Here is a 12,283-nt window from a genome sequence, read left to right as displayed (position 1 = left end):
TAAGGAAATGACCTGTGTGTAAGAACTTGATGTATTCAGATCAAGCTTTTAAAAACAAATGTTGGTGACATAAAGCAGCCCCCCCCCCCCCCCCGTTTCTCCCCCTCCCTGTTCTGTTTGCTATGAAATTCACTAGACCGTCAAGCATTCAAAAAGGTTGTGGAAGCTGAACTGTCATTTCCTTGTATTTTTCGCTTCTTATTTCACACTGGAAAACATCATTTAAGAAAACCTCTTTTTTTTCACTACAGTGTATATGTCTTGCAAGAAGACTTAAGTGTCCAGAACTGTTAAGCTGGTTCATTCCATTTCAAAGGGGAATGTAAAATTTAAAGCAGTATGAAAACAGGCTGTACTGAGTTACACTTTTCTGGCCTCTTTCGAACAGTGTAAAGTTCAAGTAGCATGTACAGTCTTCTGTGTAATATGTCTTGAGGAAAATGAAGTCATTCAAAGAGTTTCTTACTTTTTTTATAAAGAGGAATGCAGAATTTAGTGTTCCCACAAGAATATACCTTTCAATTTAACATTTTTTATTGCCTTTGCAGAACAATATAGAGAATATAGAGAAGGCCACATTCATGAAAATCTATTTAGTTTCTCAAGGCAGATTGTCTCTGACAAACTTGAGTGCTGTGATTCATACTGTGGCAGGATATCACCAGAAGGAAAATATTTTATGGATGTTCCTGCATAGTTTCTATCATGCTCGCATTGTGAGACATGAAAATACAGGTAAGATTAGGCTTAAAGAAAAATGAACAATGCAATCAACAGATATTTATGAATCTACAATGATTCCTATAAAATAATTTCAAGATGGTTTAACCAAAGTGTTTCCAAATATTTCCGTATTAGAAACTACTGTCTTCAGAATTCTTTTATTATTCAAGTACTTGTATCAAACTCTGTTTTTATGTTTTTCTCCAGTTACTTCTTTTTCTGTGGTCCAGCTGCAAGTCATTTGTCTCATCAATGTGGTTTACAGACTAGAGTTTTAACTAGATCTGTGTCCCCCACTCTTTATAGGGTAGTGTTACAGATGTACATAGTACGTTAGAGACCTCTTAATACTGCATCTCTGCTAACCGTCTGACCTAAAATCTGACTTAACCATATGTGACATAGACCATGAGACTGGTTGAACTAGGGAGATAACTTTCTTTCCTGAACTCCTTGCACTGATTTAACACAGGAAATAAAGTGCCCTTTTTTCCTCTTCATACCTGTACCAGATAGTCATCTGGTGGGTTAATGATTTGGGCTGGCTCAGCTATGGGTCTGACAAAGCATAGAGGCTGATGCAAGAGAAGTAGGAGAATCACACAGGAAGATGAAGAAGGAACAAGAACAGAAGGATACAAGAATGAGATCTCATTTTCATGGCAGAAAGGTTTTTGATTGCCTGTGTTCACTGAACAACTTCAAAGCATTATATTGCCAGATGCCTTAGCTGCCAGCTGTGTTTGAAGAACTTCAGAGAGTAGTGAGCTTTAATTGTGTGAAGTGAGGATTCTTTGGATAGAAGAGGAGACAGCACGAAAGGGGGCACTTGTAAAGATTACATGGACATAGTAATGTATGATGTAATGTGGTCTTGGTGGTGGGCATGGTTATTAGCTTCTAGGAGATAGAACAGATTATGGATAGCAGAATCTGAATCAATGAAATGTCTTCCGTCCTTGAGATTAATTGAGGGCTGATTTTATTTGCATGCTTTGACCATACTTTACTGACCCTCTCAACACTGTAGGACCATTTTCACAGTAATTTGCACATTGAGGAAGGCTTTAAGGTTCTGTAGCAGTCATATGTGCAGACTTGGTTAGTGAGTTCTGTCAGCTGCCATTATGTGAAATAATTCTCACTCAGTTTTTTGTTTGTTTTTTTGGTTTTTTTTTTTTTGGTTTTTGGGTTTTTTTGGGTTTTTTTTGCTTTTTTGTTGTTTTGTTGTTTTGTTTTGTTTTTTTGTGGGTTTTTTTTTGTGTGTGTATATTCATTGTGTTGCCTGCATTATAAGCAATGTTTCAGTACTATTTAAGGGCCTGTATGCTTTCTGTCAGTGGTAGAATTAATCAAATGTGATAGTGGTGCTGGTGATCTTTATTCTTCTACAGTTGGTACTTTCCTGCTATAGTGATTTTCTGTGCTTGCTTTTTAATGAAAAGCAGTGCATTCTAGTGTTTGACATGAGTCAGTGTTCTTATTCTTTTTCTAGGAGTTCTGAAAAGAATGGACTGGCTGTTAGACCTGATGGGCTACATTAAAAATGTAGCATACAAGTCAACACCCTTACAAAATATTGATCTGAAAGAGGTAATGGCTGTGAAAATTATTTGGAGCAAGGACAGAAGGAGGTTCTGATATATTTCACATTTTTCCTCAGTAATAAGAATTATTTCCCATGCTTTTGTATTTTAGAAGATTGTGATCTTACCACAACAGAGAAGATCTTCACAATTTTTGTGAATGGATGTGTATTTAAAACTCTTACTTTAAAATAACCTTTACATTTAAGTTATGATAGAACCTTAAGGCACCTAAAGGAAATAATTTCTCTAAATTTACTGTATTTAGAACAATTGAAGAAAAATTTTGAATTCACTAGTAGAACTGTCTAGGCAGGTCAGAACTGTGTAGTTTCTGGTTCTGAGAGGGCTTGGACAGTTTTAGAAAAAATAATGTTGTTCACCTATTTTTGATCTTCTGTTGGAGGACATAAAATAAGCTGCTGCTTAGATCAGAAGGACATTAATGATATTGCTGCAGTATTTCCCAAACATTTATAGCACCACAAGGGTAACTCTGATTTCCCTCAACAGTCAGGTTGCTGTGAAAAAGTTCTTTCTCCATTTTAAATGAGTTGTGGCTCAGCTTTAATCTAAAAGATGATTTTAGAAGAGAGTGATTTTACTTTTCTTTCTGTAGACATCTTAGTTTGAATTTATAAAGAGGCTTATGCTCTTCAAAGCATAGAAGGACATAAAGAACTTCTTAGTTCTTACATTGTGAATTTTACCTGAATTTTTAGATTATTGTTTTTAAGAGCAAGTCATCATCTGGATTTTGGTCTTGGGATTTTGGTTGGTTTCTTTTTTGGATGAGTTTTTTTGTTAAGTTTTTTTTGGTGAGGTTTTGTTTTTTTTTTTTCCTTCTTCTGTATTATTCATTTAATGAAGTGCATTTTTGCCTTTTTCTTGTTTAGTGCATAGATTTCCTCCTCTGGCTGTTTGCAGCTTCTGTCTTGGCCTGGGCTGACCATGGTGCACCATTACTTCTTGGCCTCAGTGCTGACTGGTCACTGTGGAAACACCACATGGTATCACCAGAATTATACGAGGAACACATTGGCAAGCACCCCACTGACAAGTTTGCTGTGCAAGAGACTCTCACTCTCCTTCCAAGTAGCCTTTCCCTTTTGCTGGCTAAAGATCCATGGAAAGAACAAACACAGAAGGTAAAATTGCATGTAGTGGTAAGCACTTTACATGAGAAAGCACACCATTTTTGGTAGTCACCTTAAATCTTAGATTAAGCAGTTATTTCCTCTATATTTTATTGCATCTCAATTGTGACCTCCCTTCATTTTTAATCAGATATGAGAGTAGTTTCTTAAGTAAAATTTGAGAGTTGCAAAAAAAATATAAAATGCCAAAGCTGGGAGTCAAACTCTTAAGAAAATACAGCCAGGAGAAGAGAATTGGGAGCTGCTGGTAGCAAGTCAGTCTTTTAAACACTGAAAGAAGGATCCTCTGCAGCTGGACACACCACACTGTAAATTCAGAGCAGTCAAAGATCTTCTTCACAGTCTGCAATGTGTGTCATTTATTTTGAAGTATGAATTGAAAGTAAATGTGGAAAATTGTGCCTAATTTGGCAAACCTACTCTGCAATGCATGTAGTTGATATATGTGGAAGTACTGTTATTAATCTATAGATTTGCTGTTTTGTGCAAACTGGAATCTGTTGAGAACTGGTTACTCTGAGCATGCTTCTGTTCTCAGAGTTGCCCCTGAAGTCAGAATTCAGAATGTCAGAGGAATGCAGGAGTGAGCTGTTAGTATGCAAGTGCCTAATTAGGTTTTAAGGAAGAATGTGAGGCCTTGCCCTGAAAATCATCCTTATGAGTTTTAAATACCATATTGTCATCCAGGCACCCTGCACTGCCAGAAAAAATAACAAGAAATGAGAGAGGTCAAAAGAGAAACAAAGGCAATAAGAGTTATGAAGGAATTGCAGTAAAACATTTGGACAAGAGACTGATAAGAAAGAATTATATTAATAGGTTAAAGGTATGAACAAGCAAGGTGGAGGGAAGCTGTTTAGTGTGCCTTCTTTTTACAAAGAATTATTGCTGACATAATAAGAAGGAACAAAGGGAGTTTCAGATCCAGCTATGGGAAGGATTGCATTGACAGGGAGAAAACACTCTAGGGTGTTTTGTTTACTTTGGGCAGAAGCTTCATTGGCCACTGCCTCTGATTAGATAACTGAATTTAGCAGAAATCAAATACTGTCTGTCAAACTGAAAATAATTCATTGTATTCTGATACAGGGGCTCTTTTAATTCAGATTTTTTTCATATTTCTGTCTTCAGTTTATTGAGTGGCTGATCAATATGATGGAATGTCCTAAGGAAGCATTATCAAAATCTTCCATGGACCTGCTGAAAGGTAATATATTTTTAATTGGGTCCTCATTTTTCCATAAAGGTCAGTACAGATCAAAATGCAGTTGTTATAAGGAGTGAGATTTTGTCTTTGAGGTAACTGTCACAGATAAGTTGACATTCTTATCTGTAACACTTTACTTTTGAAACATTTGGTGTTTCATCTTCTGATGCTTATGATCGTAGCACTTAGGGTCCAAAGGACCTAGAGGTACATCTAGTACACAAGATTATTTCATGGATAGATCTGTCTGTTGTTTTTGAAGTTACCCTTAAAAATAAGATGCAACATACTGTCGTGAAATCTTCCGGAACTAGAATACAAATCACGTAACTTAGGTGCAAGTAAAGACTGCGCTGTGTAGAAGGGGTAAGGGGTGTGAACTAAGACAGCCTAGTAAAGGGGTCTGAGAAAAAATGAAAGAGAAATGAGGGTTGCTGAAAAAATACATGAAAGGAAAGATGGTAAGTAGACAATATGTTGAGTTATGGTAGGAGTTGTAGCCCTAGCATGCTTCCTATTGCTTACTTACATATGTAGGATCTGTGCAAGTCATTTTAAGAGGATACCACAAATATTCTCAAGTTAAGTGCACTTGTGCTTCTTTCCATGAACGCAGTGCACTTCCTTTGGACCATCTGATTTGTTGGACCTAAACAAGGCTTCTTGAAATCTAGTTATTAAGTTATTTGCATTAATAGGATAATTACCTTTATTTTGATGTCTGCAGTTTTAGTCACTCTCTGATAAATTCCCCTATAATATCTGCTAATTTCCACCAGAAGCAATGCTAAGGGCTGTTGGAGAACCTCCTCTGTATATCAGAGAGTTCTGATATTCACCATATTTTCTCAGTATTCCCTGATAGAGATAAGTCACTGTTGCCCTTGAGCTTCACATTGTTTTTTTTCCTTTTACATACGAGAACATGAAACTTCCATCTGAATAACTAGATTGTGACTAGGTTAGTTACTGGATTTTGCCTAAACACATGATTCTTTCAAATTGAATTAAGAAATCAGTGAGTTGCATTTCCAATCAGTGAATTGAGTAGAGGACTTAAGACTTTGTGCTTCTGTTGTTCATAAGAAGAAGAAATGGCTTCTTATGTCCTGGCTTGCACCAATGCTCCTTGAATTTGAACTTTCTGCAATGCTGGTTGATCTGTGTGCCTAACTGGTAGATTAATTAGAAGATGATGTGATATGATTTCAGTAGGAGATGTGCCACAAAGCAAAGGAAGGGCCTAGTATATCACCACAAGTGAAAGAATTATGAAAAGAGTCACTAAAAGGAGAACTAAACCTACACCTATGCTAGTAAAATGACTAGGAAGAATACTCTCACATCTTTTTCTTTGGACTGCGCAACTTAATGTAATTTATCCCTGTCTTCACAGTTACACTTCTGGCCTTGAGGTCTCTTGCAGAGTTCAAGAAGAAAGCAGTATGGACTAAAGCTTATGGGTGGTAGCTGCACACCGCACCTTATCCAGTGAAGAAAACTGTCCATACTTGGAAACATAATATTATTACTCAGGCATCAAGAAGCTGTATTTCTAAGTCATTTCCTATCACAAGATTTTTATTTGGGTTTGGGTTTTTTACCCTTTTGCTTCATACAAAAATTCCTATGAAAAGCATTATTTTGTCTTTAAGTGATGTGTTATTGTTTTGCAAATGTGCTGAATCTAAATGAGAAAAGAAACATTCAGTTTCAATTGAATTGTTTCAGTGACATCTGGGAACCTCAAAAACTGGAGTGGAATATTCCTTTAATTCATGGAAGCTTTGAAGGAATGGCTGAAAATAAAACAAACTAGTAAAATTTGATGGATATAGCGTATTTACTAAAGTATATTTTAGTGTAACAGACTTGGAATGAGCATTATTTTTGAACTGATAATCCTTCCTTTAGTAATAACACCATGTTCTTGTGCAGTAATGGCAAGACATTATGACTATAGTGTGAGCAGTATTTTTGAAGAGGGATGGTATGCATGTCAGGCTTGCAGTGCTTTATAAAGATTGCTGAAATGAGTCAATTATGCTGATGGCTGTTGTATCTGCAGCTCCAGGACAGTTGCCATTTTCTTTCCACTTGTAACCGTTCTTGTCTCCTTGACACTTCTCTGTACATAAATGAGAGTTTTTCCTCTGCCTCTAGGGAAAAGGGACAATATAGCAACTGTTTTCCACATTTATCATCTTAAATAGATTAGCCCCTGCTATTTTCCTTATTTATTACTTTTTTTCTTTCTGAAGGAATACAGACTTTTTCACTTTGCAATCTTGCCAAGATATATTTTTTAGCAATCCTCTTAGCTGAAGTAGACAAAAATTAACTGAATATAATCGGGCACTGTTCCCTAGTATCTTTCAAAACAGTGCTGGTAGGAGCATTGTTGATCTTTGATCAGGTTGAAGGAAATGATATTTCCATACATCTACAAGACGCACCCCAACGGAGGAATTATCTTATTTTCAGGACTGATAACATTTCCTCTGTTAAAGAAATTCTCCTCTGACTTCTTGGTCACTTGGTCTGTTTGCTCTGGAGAAGAGGAGAGAGGAGAGTGAGTCCTCACCACAGTTACAACTTCCTTGTGAGGGGAAGAGGAGGGGCAGGCACTGATCTCTTCTCTGTAATCTCTTCTCTGTAATGACCAGTGACAGTACCTGAGGGAATGGCCTGAAGCTGTGTCAGGGGAGGTTTATACTGTTGGCTGTTGGAAAAAGGTTCTTCACCCAGAGGGTGGTTGGGCACTGGAACAGCTCCCCAGGGAAGTCGCACCACAAGCCTGACAGAGCTCAAGAAGCACTCAGTGCGACTCTTGTGGTTGTTCTGTGCAGGTCCAGGAGATGGACTTTTATGATCCTTATGGCCCCCTTCCAACTCAGAATAATCTATGATTCCATGACTCTTTCTAGGATTTTCTCTTCCAACAGAGTACTGTGTGAAGACTGAACATTTCTTCACTGATTGGGTATGTAGAGGATTAATGCAGTACTTGTTTGCCTTTCTAAAATAGTGGATAATTAGTGGTAGGTTTCTGCTGCATATGCAACTCTATACTGAAAAAACTGTCTAAAGGTGAATGTGCAGAAGGAGTCACTGAAATTCCTTGCGAGCGAGTGTGTATCTCAGTTCATGACATTTCCATTTGTGTGCACTTCTAAGTAATCTCTACCAAAGCCAAATATGTCACATTCCAATGGTTCCATCTCTAATGTACTGTTTCAAACTAACTTACACCTTTATTCATCTCAGTTTGCATGTTGATTTGCATTTTCATTCAGATGAAATTTTGTCTTTTTTAAAGGAAATAACTGTGTGATGCCTACTTGCTGTGTTTCACTTTGCATAGAGGAGCAATATGTAAACATCTGAATTAACTAAATTCCTACTGATGTGTAGTAGAACATGGAAGCCAAGGGATGGCATAGCATGGCCTGAGGGTGGCAGTGCTTACAGAGCTGCAGAGAGCACTGAGAGTTTAAGAGAGTTTTTGCAATGTTTGTACACCAATGCACACGATACAAGAAATAAACAGGATGAGCTGTCAGCTCCCAATGCTATGAGATTGGGATTAGTGAGACTTGGTAGAATGAGTTCCATGACTGGAGTGCTGGCATGCAGGGCTATAGGATGTTCAGGAGGGATAGGCAAGGCAGGCAGCCAAGGCAAAGGAGTTGCATTGGAAAGCACAGTTTTCACTGTCATTCCTTGCAGTTAGGAATAATGTGGTTGAAAAGCCTCTGTGTGAGAATTAGGGAGATGGAAAACAAAGCAGACGTCACTGTAGGTGTCTGCTGCTGTTCACTCAGTCACAATCCTAGCAGTGATCATTTACTATATGGGCAATGAGGAGACATCTCTGGACCAGTAGCCCTTGTTCTTATGGAAAATGTCAGTTTCCTGGACATCAACTGGAAATGCCAGACAACTGTACAAGGAAGTCTCAGAAATTCCAGAAGTGTGTTGAAGATTATTTCTTGCCACAAGTATTCATTGAGACAAAATGAAAGATGTCCCCTCAACTCTGCCCCTGCCCCTCCCCATCCCCATCCCCAACTTGCTGTTTGTGACGAGGGAAGGAAAAGATGAGATTTTTAGGTGGCTGTTTTGGCCACAGTAATCATGAGTTTAAATCATGTTTAAATTTTTTGATGTAAATGAGGAACAAGTCATCAGAGTTGCTATCCTAGATTTCAGAATAGCAAACCTTAAACTGCTGAGGAAGCTAGTTAGCAGTGTCCTCTGGGAATCTGATTTTCAGGGCTTAGAGATCCATGAGTGTTGGTCCATTTTTAAGAGCAACCTTTTAGAAGCACAGGTGCAAGGAAATCACACTATGCCAAAAGTCAAGCAAGAAGGGCAGAAGAGCAGCTTGGCTGAAGAGGGAACTCCAAAGAATGATCTCTAAGAAAGGTCAGGCCTCACAGGATGATTACAGAGCTGTGGTTTCCATGTGTAGGGAGAAAACACGAAAGTCCAAAGCTCAGAGTTTAGACTGTCCAGTGTTGGGTCAGATAAAAAAACCAGAAATTCTGAGTACATTTAGAGCAAGAGGAGATCCAAGGAAAATACTCAACCAATTCTTGATGAAGGAAGTCAACCTGAAAAAAAGGATGAGGAAAAGGCAGAGGCATTATAATGCTTTTGCATTAATAACACTGATACACACTGGTCTGGCCTGTCCTATCAGAGAACATACAGCAGCAGTGACTTTCCATTTCTGGACACTGAAACTGTAAATGAGCAGTTATATCAGTTTCATCTTTGTAAGTCCGTGGAGCCTGATGGGATTCATCCCAGAACACTGAAGGAGCTATCTATTGGGAGTGTGGGGAGATCCCTGCTGACCAGAAGCTGGCCAGCATTAATCCAGTTTACCAGAAGAACGTGAGGAAAGACACAGACAACTGCAGGCCTGTTAACTTCATTACTAGGGAAAATTTACCGAGATCATACTGGATACTATTGAAAGGCATTTAAAGAACAATGCAACCATCAAGCACAGTCAACATGAGTTCACAAAGGGAAAGCCCTGAGTAACTCATCTGATACCCTTCTATGATACAGCCACCCACCTAGTGGGGCTTTTGATACTGTCCCTTACAACATCTGTCTGAACAAGCTGTTCAACGGTGAGATGAGTGGGTTCATGGTGCACTGGTTAAAGAACTGGCAGAAGGGCAAAGCTCAAAGAATTGTAGTGCATGGAGCTGACAAAGAGTCATCCATAGTGTTCCTCAGGTTTCAAATCTAGGGCCAATTCAGTTCAAGGTATTTATCCATGATTAGGAGGCAGGAGTTGAATGCACAATTACATGTGATGATAATACTAAGCTTGAAAGTTGCTGTTGACTCTTGAGGGACAAGAGACCTTGCAGAAAGATGTGGATAGTCAAGGATTTGGCTATAATTAATGGCATGAAGTTTAACAAGTTAAAATGGTGGATTCTGCATCTGGTACAGAGGTACTAGGTATCAGGTTCCTGATACAATTCTAAATGGATAGAGGAGTCACTGGAGAGCAGCCCTGTATAAAGAGATCTGGGGGTGCTGATACCTTAAGATACAAAGATTTAAGTTCAGAGAATCACAGAATTATGGGAGTGGGAAGGGTCCTCTGGAGGGCAACACTGGCTCATTGGCTCCTCCACCACTTGCATTAATGAGTTGTTTTCCAGTATCTGCAGGAACTTCCTGGACTGTATGCCGAGCCACGTTGTGCCTCCAACAATTAACAGGATTGTTGAATTCTCATGGGAGGACCAGGGCCCATGATCTCAAGGCTACTTCCAGTTGCCCATAGAAAGCCTCATCAACTTCCTTGTCCGAGTCAGGTGGCCTGTAGTAAACACCCCCACAGTGTCACCCATTTTAGACTGTCCCTTAATTTTTACCCATAAGCTTTCAACTTCTTGTCTGTCCCTGGGCAGAGCTTGATGCTTTTTCACATAAAGACCAACTCCACCACCTCACCTCACTGACTTGTCCTTTCTAAAAAGTACACTGGAATCCATGACAACATTCCAGTGGTGAGCTATCCCACCATGTCTCCGAAATTGCAGCGAGAGCATGACTTTGTGACCACACACAGATTTCCAGTTCTTCTTGTTTATTCCCTGTGTTCAGTGATTTGTGTACAGGCACTTCAGGGAGGCAGTCAAGCATCCAGGTTCCCTAGGAGGGGTGTAAGAGGATTCCACATAGCCATACACCCTTGATGTGGTTAGCCCTAAGACTCTCATCTTGAGGCAGCCTAGCTTGTCCTGGCTGGCATGGCCCACTCCCCAGGAGGAAGCAATGGCATGAGTATTGCCACTTTGGACCCCAGCCACGTCATTCAGTTTAAAGCCCATCTCACCAAATCGGCCAGACTGCTGCCAGAGCTTCTCATGCCCTTTTTAGACAGATGGATCCCACCCCTTCCTAACAGGCTACAATCATTGAAGTACAACTCAATGTCATAAAAGCCATTGTCTCAAACATCTTTTTGCCTGCCCTGTTCTGATCTTTAGGTAAGGCATTGGAGCTGAGGTTACAGTGGCCTTTTGTGGTCACACATGGAAGGCTGACTACCTCAATCTCCCAACTGCCTGCCCCAAGTTACCTCTGTACCAGGAGGTGGGGAAATCTTCTGTCATGAGCTTCATGCCTTTTTCAGGCAGTTATGCTTGGGGGACCTCTCCATAGTGAATTTTAAAGAATCCTTTTCCTGTTCCAGCCTTTTACCCAGCTGTAATTCTCAAGACATAACATTTTTTTAACATAAAACAAGAAACACGGCTTTATCTGTGATAGGTTTGACCTCAGCTGGCTTCCAGATGTCCATTCAGCCCCATCTCCTCAATAGGACATTCAATCTCCCTCCTCCTCCTCAACAGGACAGGGCAAAAAATAGGATGAGAAAGTTCATGGGTCAAGATAAAGACAGAGTGACCATTTACTATTCACTGTCACAAAAACATTCAACTTGTCAAAGAAAAATTTATTGCCAATTAAAAATAGAGTAGGATGGAGAGAAAAAAGGCAAAACTAAAACTAACTCCCCCCTATACCTCCCTTCTTCTTAGGTTCACTTTACTCCTTCATTCCTCCATTTTCTACCTCCTCCCTCCCCAAGCAGTACAAGGTGGCTGTGGAGATTGCACTTAGGTAATAAACCTTAATCTCTGCTGCTTGTCTGTCTTCTCACTGTTGCTCTGCTCCAGTATGGGGTCCCTCCCATTGGACACAGTCTTTCATGGTTTCTTCTCACAAGCTGCAGTTCTTCAAGCACTGCTTCAATATAGGTCCTTTCCATGGGGTACAATCCATTAGGAAAAAGCTGCCTCAGTGGGGGTCCCTAATGGGCCACAGTTCCTGCTTTGCTTGTGTGGGCTCTCCATGGGCTGCAAATTCCCTCAGGGCACAGCCACCTGCTCCAGCCTAGGGTCTTCTGCAGGCTGGACCCTAGGATATCCTATGGTGTGGACATCCTGTCTGATGTGTTTCTCCATGGGTTGCAGAGGGACAACGTGGTCCACCATGGTCTTCTTCACAGCCCACAGAGGCATCTGCTGCAGTGCCTAGAGTAGCTCTTCCTCTCCTTCTCCATTGAC

General features: G+C 39.8%; 1 protein-coding gene across 2 annotated transcripts in view; it reads left to right on the top strand.

Annotated features, from left to right (window-relative positions):
* The window catches only part of FOCAD (focadhesin), a 90,385-nt gene extending 83,883 nt beyond the window's left edge, over positions 1–6,502 (top strand). For both annotated transcript variants that reach the window (XM_068176259.1, XM_068176260.1), the window contains 5 exons: positions 549–735; positions 2,219–2,316; positions 3,206–3,457; positions 4,598–4,673; positions 6,070–6,502. In XM_068176259.1, coding sequence (XP_068032360.1) covers positions 549–735; positions 2,219–2,316; positions 3,206–3,457; positions 4,598–4,673; positions 6,070–6,143 — 687 coding nt within the window. In that variant the 3' untranslated portion in view covers positions 6,144–6,502. The remainder of the gene's footprint in view (positions 1–548; positions 736–2,218; positions 2,317–3,205; positions 3,458–4,597; positions 4,674–6,069) is intronic.
* Positions 6,503–12,283: the final 5,781 nt, after the last annotated feature.

The sequence above is a fragment of the Anomalospiza imberbis genome, chromosome Z (assembly GCF_031753505.1).
Source record: "Anomalospiza imberbis isolate Cuckoo-Finch-1a 21T00152 chromosome Z, ASM3175350v1, whole genome shotgun sequence".
NCBI classification, from domain to species: Eukaryota; Metazoa; Chordata; class Aves; order Passeriformes; family Viduidae; genus Anomalospiza; species Anomalospiza imberbis.
The sequence above is the reverse complement of the archived record's forward strand: the minus strand, read 5'-3'. Positions and strand labels throughout refer to the sequence as shown.